At 39.4% G+C, this 15,652-nt stretch overlaps 1 protein-coding gene across 3 annotated transcripts in view; it reads right to left on the bottom strand.

Moving 5' to 3' along the window:
- MACROD2 (mono-ADP ribosylhydrolase 2) overlaps positions 1–15,652 on the bottom strand; it is a 1,236,456-nt gene that overhangs the window by 152,155 nt on the left and 1,068,649 nt on the right. For all 3 annotated transcript variants that reach the window (XM_073003448.2, XM_073003446.2, XM_073003438.2), the window contains exon 10: positions 1,651–1,692. In XM_073003448.2, the coding sequence (XP_072859549.1) occupies positions 1,651–1,692 (42 nt within the window). The remainder of the gene's footprint in view (positions 1–1,650; positions 1,693–15,652) is intronic.

The raw sequence follows: 15,652 nt of genomic DNA, 5'->3' as shown, positions 1-15,652 counted from the left end.
TGAAACATGTTAAATCCAATTCAAATGCAGGTTTGTCTCCTAGTATGACGACCTTTGCCGGGAGAAAGACAGGGGTAATGCATCCCTGTTGATTCTCCTGGACCTCTCAGCGGCTTTCGACACCATCGACCATGGTGTCCTTCTGGACAGACTGGCTGGGATGGGAATTGGAGGCACTGTTTTACAGTGGTTCCGTTCCTACCTGGCTGATCGAGTCCAGAAGGTGGTGCTGGGGGACAGTAGCTCTGACCCATGGCGGTTGCGTCATGGGGTTCCTCAGGGCTCTATACTGTCCCCCATGCTGTTCAATATCTACATGAAACCGCTGGGGGAGGTCGTTAGGAGGTTTGGGCTGAGGAGTCAGCAATATGCTGACGACACCCAGCTCTACCTCTCTTTTTCTACCAATCCAGGTGTGGCAGTCACCGTTCTGAACTCGTGCCTGGACTCGATAATGGTCTGGATGAGGGTCAATAAACTGAGGCTCAATCCAGACAAGTCTGAAGTGCTGCTGGTAGGTGCCCCGCCAGATAGGCTAAAGGGCCATCTCCCTACCTTAGACGGGATCACACTCCCCCTAAAGGATAGGGTCCGCAGCTTGGGGGTGCTCCTTGACCCCAGTCTGACCTTGGAAGCCCAGGTGGACTCGGTGTCCAGGGGTGCCTTCTTACAGCTGCAGAGAATATATCAACTTCGCCCTTACCTAGATGAGCGGAGCCTGGCAGCAGTCACTCATGCACTGGTAACAACCAGACTGGATTACTGCAATGCGCTATACGTGGGGCAACCTTTGAAGACGGTCCGACGACTGCAACTGGCACAGAACCGGGCTGCGCGGCTGGTAAGTGGTGCCGCCGCACGGACTCATATCACGCCGGTTCTGAAAAATTTACACTGGCTGCCGGTTGCTGCTCGGGCCCAATTCAAAGTGCTTACTTTGACATATAAAGCCCTAAACGGCTTAGGACCTGGTTACCTAAAGGACCGCCTTCTTCCATATGTGCCTGCCCGTCCTCTAAGATCAGGCCAGGAGGCCCTTCTGAAGGTGCCATCCCTGAAAGAGGTGAAGGGGATGGCATGTCGGAATAGGGCCTTCTCGGTTGTTGCCCCCCAACTTTGGAACACCCTCCCTAGAGAGATCCGCCTGGCTCCGACACTCTTGGCCTTTCGGCGCCAGGCAAAGACCTTTCTGTTCACCCAGCATTTTAATTAATTAATTTGAATGTTTTAATTGTTTTAAGAAATATTTTAATATATGGTATTTTATACTGTTTCTTAAAATGTTTTTAATGTTTTTAGGTTTTAATGTTGTACGCCGCCCAGAAGCCACTGGCAATGATGCGGCTAAAAAATATTGTAAATAAATAAATAGTATAACTGTGCTCACAGTTTCCATACATCCTTTGCTCATACAAAATCCCCAAAATATCAAGCAATGCCAAAATTGCAGAAATCTTCTAGTAATCTCAGATTCTGACTATGCTTGAAATATTCTGCATTGATTTCAGCTGTAAAATCAGATGCAACAGAAAGGTATAGTTATACATACACAGAGAAACACATAACACACATGTGTACACACACACACACAGAGAGAGAGAGAGAGAGAGAGAGAGAGAGAGAGAGAGAGAGAGAGAGAGAGAGACTGACCTGCATTCTCATTCACTTCGGTCTCATCCTGATGAGCCTCCTCTGTCAAAATCAATGAGAGGAACATGATTAAGGACAGGAACATGATTAAGCATATAACAATTTTAAAACAATATTTTAAAATTATCCTTCAATTTAACAACACGTTTAAGTTTCTAGTGAGCTCTAGACTTCTCTGAAGTATAACACTAGCACTCTCTAGCAGAGAAGTCTAAGTCTCTCATCAAACTACAATTCCCAGGATTCCACAGGACGGTGCCATGACTATTAAAGTGGCATCATGGTACTATAATTGGGTACTGTCTTTAGGCTCATTGCATGCAAGGATTATACCGTTATGTATCAAAATATGAATAACGCCTATTGCAACCTCATGAGCAGCTGACAACCTTAATGCCTTTCATCCTGGACTCTTTGGTTTTCTGAAGCAGAAAGTGTAAGGCTAGGCAGGAAAATACAATTACACATCTATTCTTGTTACTCTTCTGCAGTCACATGAATCTATATGAGCAGCCAAATAAATCTCATAGGAGAGAATATTACAGGAACATAGCTCTTTTAGCAGATATATAGACTACGCCAGGTATACTTCTCAATCCCTTTCAAGAGAGTTACACAGACAAGGAATTACAATACAGTAGCTAGTGTTTTGAGAATCACACTGTGACTCTAGTATGTGCATACCTGGACATGCACACCTGGTATGAGGAAAATATTGACAGCTTGAATCACTTATTCACAACCCACATAAGTTTTCCTGCAGCTTTAATTTTGATATTTTCCAGATTGAAAACAAACTAACTCATTACCCTTTATGTATATGATACAGACAGAATACGGGTTAATGGTTCAAATAATATTAATATAATTACCCCATATCATTTCTTCTGATATAATGTACATGATACATGTGCATGTATTTCCTGTAATGGTAAAATCATTACAGCCAAGAAGGGAAAGATTACTCCATTAAAGTTTCATACAGTGCTAGTCAGTAGTTATAGGGATGCTTTTTAAAAAAAAAAACTTTAAAATGAAATATTACAGTTATTTTCTCAGTCTACTTTCAAAAACATGCACAATACATAATTACTTTGGGCTCCAGAACACACAATTATTTCTATGTGGGAAGGCAAAACACGGAAACCACTACTACTGTTAAATACCTGTTAATGAAATAACAGCTGAGCCAAGGCCTCTACTTAGCTTACTCCCTTCGAGAATCATTCACGCCTCTGAACCCTGACCCTAAAATTGCATGGCTAGTTCTGCATTTTAAGAATACTACTCTGGATTAAACTGTGTGGAACATGAGGCGAAAATCATTCTGGACACTTTCACTGCATGATACAGTATCTAATTCTTATGAGCCTGAACTACCAAGCTGTTCTTGCAGCCAGTGTACCTATTTCTAGGCCTTCTGCCATCACCAAAAGTAAAACTATGCATTCTGTCTGCTCCTATATATATATAAAAATAGTGCCAAAATCCTACACTTTGCTTACATTGACATGGTTATTTGTGGCTAAATCATAAGGTGCTAGGGTCTATTTTCGATGTTCAGCTGGATGCATTACTAGGCACGTGACTGAAACATGCCACGAAGGAAATGATGCAGCAAATTACATGCAGCATATACTGGATGTATAATAGGCCAGTGTGATAGAATTCAGCCTCTTTGTCATGCTGAACCTCAGGGGGGTTGTGCCCTAGTGAACCTTCAAAAACATGCTCAACATGGCTGAGATAAGTGTCTCCAACGATCAGCTGTAACCTGCCAAAGGGAGACGTAGTGCTGCCTGAGAAGCACCATGAGGAGAAATAGATGGAGGAAGGATTTCATGTCTGAGCAGTGTAACAAAAACATTGTTTTGGAAAAATATTAGTCCAAGCGGACAAGAAACAGCATTTGGGATCTTCCTCAAAGTCCAAGATCCCTTGGACCTATATTTGCACCTACACCCACCACTCTCTGGAACTGCATCTCCACAGCCTCCTTCTTCCGTCATCTAGCCATACAGCCTCAAGGAAGATGTCTTCCCTCCTTTCAGCGAGGAGATAATCATACAAAAGCACTTTGGATGAAATTGCTACTACAGTTGTGAACTAGGGACAGCGCAAAAGGGCAAAATCACTTTGGACATCTAATATATTAGATGTATCATGGCTTATAAGATTCCTATGAAATCACTACAAATTCTTTCCCTGCAATATCTCAGTCTTTTACAAAACACCTGAGCTTAGAAAAAGCTTAATGGTAATGACTGTAGCTAAACGTCAAATTGTGAAAGAACATGACAGTTATTTCTAGTCAGCTATAGTTTATAAAAAAGGCTTTTCATATAGCTTTTCTTACAGACAATATTTTCTGTCAGATGAAAGAAGGTAACATTAATAACTCTTGGCCCTTTTTCAGAATTCTGGTACCTTGGTTACTATGTATACTGAAGTTATAAAGAACTATGACTTCTAAATATAAATCAGCATATACCTATTAAACTGGAAATATAATGTTTTTCTTTCTCCTTCCTCATTTATTTTCCCCACCCTTCTTTATTGTATTTTTATACACCATATTTACAATATTAATAATCTGCTAATTAGCAATACAAGTTGCTGTACAGCCCTTAAATACAGTGCATGGTGACAATCTTGTTTTCAGCTCACATATGTTTATCTGTCTCAAAAGTAAAAACATTTACTTGGCTCAGTAATATATTGCTTACTGTTTTCTTCTGCAGAATGTACTGCTCTTAAAATCATTATTATTACTTTAAAACAATCTGTTAAAAATAAATAGTGGCTAGTATCCTACTGATCTGCACAAAAGGTTTGCATTAAGGACCACAAGTAATTGTGGCTACCCGATGAGGTGCTGGAACACACTTTGGTTTTCCAGTCAGGCACAGGATAAGACATGCGACATCACCTCATCAATTAACTGTCATTAGCCACATTTATGCAAAACTTACATGAAATGTAATAGGATTTTGAACAGTATTATAGCTGCAAGAGAGTGCAACTATGTTATTGTGCAGGAGAGCAAACCAACATTCTACAAGGCAATTCTAAACTCTGTTACATTCCAAACAAAACATAACGTTGAAACCAGCATTCTGGTCAGCATCAAATTTGTCACAGACATTTTCTTTAAAGAGTAATAAAACACCCCACAGGTTTGCTTTAAAGAACGTAATGGAGTGACAGTCCTCCAGAAAGGCGGACATTTTGTTATGTATTTTCAGGGAATTAGAATACAGTTTTGTAAGACATGCAAAGTATTTCACTGTGGCAATCTGAACTTTTGACCCTGTCAATCAGGACCCAATTAGCTGAATCTTGCCTAACTTTTTTTACTCGTTCCTGGCCAAACAGGCTTATGGGATTCATGCTTGCAAGGGAATTCTATGTCTCTTAAAAATGAAAAAACAAAAACTATTTTAAAAATAAAATATAAAGATTAAAAAAATATTTTTAAATATATTTTTAAAAGAACACCAAACAAATATTCAGCAGCTCAGCTATGAAATTACTCTTTCTTGCTTTGTGATTGGTGATGGTTTTACCCAATGCTAGCAAAGCTCTGGTGTCTATATCCTGTCATAGTTTCCAGTTGGTAGTTTATACTTCCACCATTCCACCAATCTTGTCACTATACAATTACTTGGCAATTAAAAATTAAACCTCCAAAGATGTGCCATCAAGTCACTTCTGATGTGTGGCGACTATGTGAGTTAATGACCTCCAAAATGTCCTATCTTTAACAGCTCTCCTCAGATCTTGCAAACCAACAACATCTCATGTTAGGTCATTGTCTCTTCCTAATGGTCTCAATTCCTAGCACTGTTGTCCTTTCCAGTAAATTCAGCTTACGTTTAGCAAACTAATAGCTGTGGATTCCTTTATCGAGACAATGTGTCTCATGTTAGGCCTGCCTCTTTTCCTAGAGTCTCCCTCCACACCCCTTTCCCCAAAAGTATTGGTTCTTGCAGTCAGCTCTGTATTCCCATTATATGTGCAAGGCAGGATAGCCTCATACTCAATTTTGTTCTATTGCGAGTTTAGACTTGACTTATTGAGCACCAACTTACTGCCTTTCTGGGGGTCTGTAAGGCTGACCTCCAAACACAACCTCTCAAATGAGCTGATCCACCCCCATCTTTCCTCACTGCCCATATTTTATATTGTACGGATGATTTTGACTTTGGCTTCCAGCAGGTGAACAAACCCTTGAACTGATTGCAAATGTGTATAGAGAGAGATGTCTTTGACTTTGCATTTCATATCTTGAATTTTGCAGATTCAGAAGCAGGAGGCCTTTCTGCTTTCTTCTCATCTGGATCAGGAGCCTTCCCTTTCTTTCCTTCTGTCCAACGCAATCTGGTACACAGCACACCCAGCACACTGGGAAAGAACCCTCAGCCATGTCCTTTCAGGACTGATGTTCTTTCATGCTCAACAGTGGAGCACAACACATTCAGAATTTGGGGGAAGGCTAAAGGAACGGTATGGATAATGACTGCAAAAATGTCATTTTAAATCACTCTCAGGAGTGTGTGGTGTGGGTCTTCCTTTGCAAAATGATACTTACTAAGATTTACTTGAACATTTGGGAGGGAAGTGCAGGAGGCTTAAATTAGGGTATCTGATGGGCTGTGTTTTTTGGATTGGAATTTTTTATTTATTTTAAATGAAGTTCAACACTCCCAGTTTTCTGTATTTGCTGATTTGCTGCCCTACATCAAGATGAATGGAGCCACAAATACTGTCAATTTTATTTATTTTATTTATTTTTGGACTTATATACTGCCCCATAGCGCTACAAGAACTCTCCGGGCGGTTTACAATTTAATTATACAGGCTACACATTGCCCCCCCCCCCAGCAAGCTGGGTACTCATTTTACCGTCCTTGGAAGGATAGAAGGCTGAGTCAACCTTGAGCCGGCTACCTGGGATTTGAACCCCAGGTTGTGAGCAGTTTTTTTAGCTGCAGTACAGCGTTTTAACCACTGCGCCACGAGGCTCTTATCAGGCTCTTATCTTTATCAGCCTCCTCCTTAGTACCAGAATTTATGAATCATCACTTTGTGTTTGAAATATTGGCAGCATCCAACCTCAACAACAAGAGCAGTACCAAAGGTGAAGTTCAGTTGGTACCATGCTTCAGGGAAGAAAGGAAGATTTGTAGTACAGATGAGAAGAAAGTGGAAAGACCTCCATCCTTTGAAACTGCAAAATCTGAGATATGAAATGTGAAGGCAAAGGTACCTCTCTCCATACACATCTGCAATCAGTTCAAGATCCAGTTCACTCATGACTGTGATTGATTATCTGGATGAATAGGTTACTGTTAATTGCACGCGCGCACACACACGCACACGCACACGCACACGCACATGCACACACACACACACACACACACACACACACACACACACACACACACACACACTAGCAGAGGTTTTGTCATCTATATTTTCCAAGAAGTAGAGACCTAGAGAACAACCCTGACAATTGCTTTGCATTTGAGCAATAAATGGTTAAGTGATGAAAAAGGAGCATCAGCTTCTGGGGTTTTCCCCTCTTTGGTGTCTCTTTGTGAATAGTAGTGAGCGAGATTATGCTAGACCGTCTTGACTGCTGACATGAGCATCATCAGTATTCAAGATGCTCTTTGCTATGTAAAGTTTGGCATCCCTTTTCCTGTTGGCAATATGGGCACAATATTGTGCAGGAATACTGGGACATTTCCTGGAGTTTTGAATTGAAGCATAACATCCCACATCCATAAACCAGAAGCTTTTTAAATAATTCAATTTCCTGGCTTTTTATGCAAAGGTGGGAAGCTAGAATGCTTATTCCTATTACCCAGAAAGGTGTAATTAACAGAGTTATAGCTGCATCTTTCATATTTCTTTGCCTTATATTATATTAATGAAGCTAATTCTCTGAATATATTACACATGGAAGATGAGAACAGCTTGTTTTGGGTGTAATATTAAACCACTGCTTAATGCTTTGTGAATGAGATTCAACCTCTCACACTATGTTTTCCTTCTTCCCTCAGATGTTTCTATTCTTTTCCTGACTTCTCTTTCTTTCACAGAAGACTATAGTTTCCCACTACCTTGGAACAAACTATGGTGTTTATCATAATTCAAATCAGCCTTGACAGCCTCAAAACCAAAATGAAAGCAATGTTTTGACCATCATCTCCTATTCTAGTTTGTTGGCAATGTTGCATAGGTCTGCAATTGTCCCATTTTTCATATAGTGGCAAAATTATTATTTTCCCATCGAAGAGGAAACCAAGAACACAAGAGGAGGACAAAGAGAACACATCAGCCCAGACCTCAGGCACGTAACACCAAATCATGGCTTGGTGTTACATCTGAATGCAGATACTGTGTAGACACTTTTTAATTAGAGCAATTTTTTTAACATGATAAAAAATTGTTAAGTAAGAATGAAGGCGGGTAATGTGATATTCCAATTGAATCCTTCAAGGATTTTTGATGACTGTAAAATGCCATGTGGTCTCCTAGACCACCAAGTTCAGTATTTAGATAGTGCAATCTTTCTTTGTTGCTTATTTGGCAATTTGTCCCTCTTGCACAAGCTGGCTCGCTGTATCCACCCCAACTGTTTATGCAAGGACTCCAACAAACAAACATTTGCAGATATCCTCTCATGTTGTTGGTTGTTATGTGTCATCAGTTCACCTCCAACTTACGGCAACCTTACGAAAGAATGATCTCCAAACTGTCCTGCCCTCAACAACCCTGCTCAGTTCTTACAAACTCAAGCCTGTGGCTTCCTTTAGGAAGTCAGTCCATTTCCTATTTGGTCTTCCGTTTTTTTTCCTGCTGCCTTCAACCATTCCCAGCATCATTGGCTTTTCCAGAGAATCCTGCCCAAAGTATGAAACCTTTGGTTTCATCGTCTTTTTTTTTTTTTTTTTTTTTGGACAATGAATGCTTTCATACCCAAATAAATTATTTAAACAGAAGCATCTTGATAAATGCACAAGATTCTTTACTTAACAAGCTGTCCATATTTTCATATCCCCTCCTCCCTTAAAGAAGAGGAGCAGCTGCTCCTTGCCCTGCTGGAGCTCATCTTTCATCTACTTTTCCAACACTTGTTTTGTCTTTCTCCAGTTTCCTTTTCATCTCTCTTCTCCTCCTTCAGTCACAGTTCTCCTGTTTCTCTCACTTAATTCCCATCAATTCCCAGATGGCTCTTCTTTCATTCCAGCCGTAGCCTGCTTATTCCACTTGCCCACCTTTCATGTTCTTATATTGGAAGGAATTAGTACTCAAATATGTTTGTATACAAACACTTGGTGATGGAGAGTGAAGAAGTCATAGCATTCCATGTGATATATCCTACATAAAAAAGAGAAGCTATAGTAACAGGGACACAAAGAATTGCGCAAGAGAAGCAGAAGAAAGTAACAGAACCTCAGGTTTATCACTTACATTAAACATCCCTTTCCCACCCAGCCACCCACCCCCCAAAACCTTAGAAAACCTCATCATACATGTCTCTCTAAACTTACTTTACAAAATTAGTGTCTCACTAAAAAAAAAGTTTATGCGCTAACACACTTAACTAGGAGTATCATTTAGACACAGCTCTTATATTGTCATACCATTCACAAAAGGGAAACTCAAGATAAAATTGAATTATACACTGATGATTTCTCAGAAACAACCAACAAATAAAACTTTCTAATTTTCAATTCGGGTTCAGTTATTGATGACATCACTCTGTTAGAAACCTATTTTCCCCCTCTCAAGTTTGATCAGACCTGGCCATTACAGTCATAATATGACTAGATGAATACCAAACACAAATATTGGATGACCTACCTATTTTGTATGCGACCTGATGGTACAGGAGTAAAGCCAAGATCACAGTAGTACAGAGGTTTGACGATTACTTCATGAGCACAAATCCAGAGTTGGTTTACTGTCTGTTAAAAACTTGGGGTCTATCTGTGGCAGTCTGTTCCCATAGTCACTTTGCTGTGGGTATGCTGTACCCAACAGCTCAACATGTGCTCAACAGCCTTGCCAAACAAATTTTAGAGCACAGAGCAGAAGGACACATTATAGAAAACCTGTCGTTCAATAAGGAAAATCCTTGAGGGGTGATTCTGCATTGCACAGCATGAACTTCTCTCACCTTCTACTGCTCGCAATTTAGCTTACTTTGTTTTGTGACTAGTAATCAGGACTAATACATACAATTCTGATTTTTTTAAAAACTGAGGTCTGCCTGAATCATGTCTCTCCAACACTCATGCGCTGTCATCTTTAATGAGAGTGTATCTGTCACATCTGTTTCTGTGGGCAGCATCCCAAGGCTATCATACTTTGTGTGTAACCATTTCTCATTTGGTTGAAACCAGACTTAATGAATCACAATGAGATCCCATTTTATGAGGTTTATCTTAGTTTTGCTGAATGAAGTTTCAACTTTTTTTTCCTTTGCCATTTTTAAATTAATGATTTGATATCAGTGTCAATCATGACTTTGAATTAAACTCCAGTGGTTTCAATGAGAACTGTTTAGTAGCATTTGCTTAACCACTGCCTCATCTAGTACTCAATCAGCAATGAGATAGGTGTCCAAGGGAATTACTCCAATGAGACAATGCTAGGAATAGTAGACAACAGGCACAGTGCTTACCTATGGCCTGTGACAAAACTGCTTGAAAGATCCTCATGAAAACCCATTAGATATCAGATTTGAACACGTAGTCTTTAAATCATTTGGCATATCGACTAGCACCTTCTGAGCTTCCAATAAGACCCTCCCCTTTGGCATCTCCACCAGCTGGAGCCCTTCCCTCCAGCTATTATTTGACTATCTTCTTTTTCCCTTTTTCCATCTTGAATAATCTGATCACTAATAATGTTTTTATGTTTTTAAATTGTTTGTTATATATTTTGGAAGCTGCCCAGAGTAGTCTATTGACTAGATGGGTGGGGTACAAATACAATAGATAAATAAAAATAAATAAATATCTAACAACCAAGAAATGTTCTAGGCAACAAAAAGGCCTGTCTGTGGTAGGCACATGGACACATTGGCAGCGTGGACATAAAGACAGTCTGGTCTGAATAGGTATACATGTCTTCTCCTGAAATTTTCGTAAGAAGTCCTGTTTGTGCTGGGGCTCCAATCTACTAGAACATCTGCCTTGTGACACTCATGTCTTTCATAACATACGGCTTATTCTGTGCTTTGGCAAAAATCAGGTGCCAGCAAGGTGAACATTTTGGACAAATCTATACTGTAATAGACAAAGAAGAAAGCAACACAACTGCCATGCCCTGATTTAACATAAGCTGCCTTCCACAGCCTTTCTAATATGAATGCAGGTCCAGTTCAATCCAAATCTCTGTGACAGTTTATATTAAAAGGCAATGTTTTTTTGTGTGCACTGTACTTCTGAATCTCTATGCAATTACTCTTCCTAGTTGCTTAGCTACAGCATCCTTACACTTTCGTCTCATTACATCTCAAGTCTGTTTTGTAGCTTTCGAAGCTATTCCAAACAGAAAGACCTAATAGTCAATTCCGAAGAAGTCCAACACCTTTCTCTTATGTCATGGTTGAGGAGGCGCACTTTTTATATAACACCACATTGCTCCTTTTGCTGCAGCCTAGGCATGAATGGATAAATCTATCTCTTGTGCTGTATAACGTTTTTATTCCATATTCATCTGAAGCAAAATAGTTTTCCCCCCATCCCACCTGAATTTTTTTTTTACATTATATCAATAAATAGACAGTCACACACTGGATTTTCCCCCCAGTCCCACCCAACTCCAATGAATATTCAGGTAATAGCATGAGTGCCTGTAATATGGAAACCCTTCTATTTTTTCTCAGAAGACTCAGAGTGACTTGAGAATTCCCATACTAACCAGCTATCTTCTACTTTTCTCAGATTCAGGATCTGTCCCCAGCCCAATCAATTCTTAATCTTCTTGACATATGTCTATGCACCTGCAGTACTGCTATTGTGAGACAACACAATCAATCTGTGATCCAGGCACAGATCTCATTTTATACATGAAAGACTAATGCCTAAAGAGCAGGGATAAGAACAATGCAGGACTCCAGACGTTATTAGACTTCAACTCTCATCATTCTTCATCAGTGGGTACACTAGCTAGGTCTGATAAGAGTTGCCACCTAACAACACCTAGGTAGCCACAACACTGCCTTCTACCATGTCAGTCTTACCTTGTTTCCATTCTTCTCCAACCAATGATCATAGTGACAGGGGATAATAGGACTTACAGTCTACCACATCTAGGGATGCCTAGCTGGGGAAGGCTTGATGACTGAAATGTTGCCTGAAGTGTCAAATGATAGAACTGCAGCCTATATGGGCTTCCTTAGTCAGAAGTGCAGAACTTAGAGATAAATTGGCTGGGAAAATCAAAGGTGCTTGTGCCAATTATAAGAGGGTAGTTGAGAATCTACATGAAAATCAGTCCCTTTCCATACTTCACTTTAACACTGTAGGACACAAAAGAAGCAAGTGAACCATCCATCGAGAAAGGCAGTGACTGCTTTTCTCTTTGAGTGCCACCAGATGGGAGTTTTTATTCCAACTAACAAATCTAAGAGCAAAAGTCAACACAAAACATGAGCTGCACTAGAAATGAAATGTTTTACATTCAGTGAGATAATGCCTTTAGAGTACAGACCTCTCTCGGTGCTGTGGCACAAATGGATGAACAGGGCAAGAATCTGACAAGACCACCTACTAAGTATTTCTCTTCTTAGAAGCAAAGTCGTTTCATGTCAGTAACTGGTGGTGATGCGGATTAGAAATAAACGGATTTTTGTAAACTGGAGATGGATAATACGTTTAATTATCAAGATCAGAATCTAAATTATCAATCATTTCATTGAAATGCAGATTTTTATTTACTACCTTATTCATCATAAAACCGAAGAAGACAAGACAGTAGAAAAAGAAAGGAGAGAAAGAAGCATCTATATGGGAGCCTGTTTGATCATGCAAGGATGGAAAGTATTTTGGAAAGTTTGTTTTTTGGACAATAACTTCCAGGATCCCCAAGCCAGGGAATTTTGGGAATCGTAGTCTAAAAATAGCATTTCCAAGGTCTGATTCTATCTTTCATAAAATGTGTTTCTTGTTAATTTACTACTGTTAGTAACTCACAGAAAACCACCCATGGGAAGATGCTGGAAGAAGATTTTAAGCTTTGAATAGTTATGAAAATCTTATAGAAATATGTAATCTAACCTTGTTTTTCCACAAATCATACATTTCAATATCAACTACAAAAACCTAGGTTGTGATTTAAGAAGTGAATCCCATAAGGGCAAAGCCAGGACTTCCTATATTTGACTCAGAGTGTTGTTGCCTTGATAATCTGGTGATGGAACTGGCTGCACATTCCAATATCTAGAGAACATGGTTAATAGAAGGAATGGTCCATGTTTTCATGGACTCTTTCCAACATCTACGAGACTGCCTCGTGGCGCAGTGGTTAAAACGCTGTACTGCAGCTAAAACTATGCTCACGACCTGGGGTTCAAATCCCAGGTAGCCGGCTCAAGGTTGACTCAGCCTTCCATCCTTCCGAGGTCGGTAAAATGAGTACCCAGCTTGCTGGGGGGGGGGCAATGTGTAGCCTGTATAATTAAAATTGTAAACCTCCCGGAGAGTGCTTGTAATGCTATGGGGCGGTATACAAGTCCAATAAATAAATAAATAAATAAATAAATAAATAAATAAATAAATAAATATCTAGAGAACGTGGTTAATAGGAATGGTCCATGTTTTCATGGACTCCAAGACAAGGCTATATGTTCAACAAAATAATTCTGTTATTGAAAAACAGAACATTTAGAGAATAGTACAATTTTGTTCTTTTAGTTACCAGAAGTATGCATGAAGTAATGGCATTGGGAAGGTACTGAGCATTGGGAAGGTACCAACTATTGCCTTGCCATGGCAATGGACAGCTGGGAATAGAAATTCATAGCACTACATCAAGGGAAGCTATCAGAATCTAGCTAAACAGGGAAATATATGATAGGCAGCTGTAGATTAGTATTGCAACCCTTGTGATCACTAACCACCATTATTATAATCACTATGGGTAAGATTCAGAGCTGGGCATCTATGCCAAAATAAGTCACAACTAGAGTAGGCCCATCTGAATCAGCAAAACCTACAGAGGACCTTATTCAATCCCCACTGTTTCAATGGACCTCCTATAGTATGACTTACTATGCTAAGCAACAGTTATTCTTTTCATTTAACAGATACAGTACATAGACTTCACAGAGGTCTTCATACTCTGCATTTAGTTCTTGCATGAAATCTTTGAATTGAGCAAGTTTATTAAACAGATGTTCTTTCCTTTTTTTGCTCCTTGTACTTCTTTTGAAAAAAATCATCTTTGCTAATACAAGACGTCACCCTCCTATGTAATATTCCACTTGCTGTAAACATCTAGGGTGTGACATTAGCTGTGTTTCATTATCAGTTCACTGGCACTCATATCTGACTGGAATGTCTTTGGGAGTTTATTAATACATGGGATTTGGGGGGCAAAATATTTAATGGTTCAGTCCAATTTCAGAAACCACTTCCTTAAACCATTTTATTTCCTCACTCTTCTTATCTGAATGTGTTTAAGGGAAGTGTTTTTTCAGAACCACAAGTTTCATAGCGCAAGCTCTTTCTATATAACTTAACGGGTGTTTTTTTTTTCTTCAAGTAGCACAGAGCTGTTCCTATGAACACTGGGATACAACGCTATCAATTCAAAAACCCAAGCATGGCAGTACTATTATTTCTGTTGGGAACATTCTCCTTTTCCACTTGATGAACATGTACAATATGAAATAAGTCTTCAACAATAGAGCATAACAGCCATGAATCCCTTCTGAATATAAACTGAGTGTCAGAAAACCAGCTCAGTGGTCCTACTCTTTGACAGGGCATCATGGAGCCCCCATCCATTGAGCAAAACGGCAGGTTCTTCTGGAGATAGGCAGTATCTCAGTAGACCAGAATAATTATATGTGCCTTTATATGCAAATCAGAGTGAAAAGGCTGAACAAAGAGAATCATTCACAAAAGAGCAAAGAAAAAAGGAGCAAAAAAAGAGAGGACAAAATGGAATCATTTAGGAAATGTGTTCATTCACACAGATTTGTTATTACTTTTTAAAAAGAATACAAATTTAGAGCAGGAGATGCAGTTGGAGCAAAACCCCAGGAGAAGGCAAGTGTTGAGCATTATCACCAAACAAGCAAATGTCTTATCAATGTCTGCACGCCATAGTTGTATTGTTAAAAAACCTCCTTCAGGAATATGGATGGGTTTTCCCCCAAGTCCATTCAAGTCCTTCACTTCTTTAGCAGGATTTTTTTAAAAAAAAACCCTAGAGCAATTCTAATGTTAATTCTATTTAAAGGAAGAAGTGAAGATTTTTTTTTAAAAAAATTGCACAGACCAGAATGTCCATTGAGACCCTACTGACACAATTGCTTGACAGTACAAACTGGTGTGACCTGAAGTTGTCATCAACCTGTCACATACTAGGCCTATAAACTAGCTGTAACTCACAAAAGCATTTTATGAAAAAATAATGACAAGTTATCTGCCCTATCTCATCTGTCTGCTGTCCCATACCTTCTTTACTACAGTATTTTTTTTTCTCCTTTGGTTACCAGTATATTTGAAGGACAGAATCTGTGCTGTTAAAAGCAGCATGTCAGGGGAAAATTCAACAAGCAGAACTTAATTCTATTGCAATCACATTTCTTCTTTACAGGAATACTTTTTCTGTTTCCTAATCATTACTTGACCATATATTGATTTTTACGTATGTGCACACTATATATCTAGTTGGCCACTGTGGAAAACAGGACATCAGTTACAATTGCTCAGGCCTTCTCTTTACATGGAGTTCCTACATGGTGCCTTGT

This window comes from Pogona vitticeps, chromosome 1 (genome assembly GCF_051106095.1).
Source record: "Pogona vitticeps strain Pit_001003342236 chromosome 1, PviZW2.1, whole genome shotgun sequence".
NCBI lineage: Eukaryota > Metazoa > Chordata > Lepidosauria > Squamata > Agamidae > Pogona > Pogona vitticeps.
The sequence above is the reverse complement of the archived record's forward strand: the minus strand, read 5'-3'. Positions and strand labels throughout refer to the sequence as shown.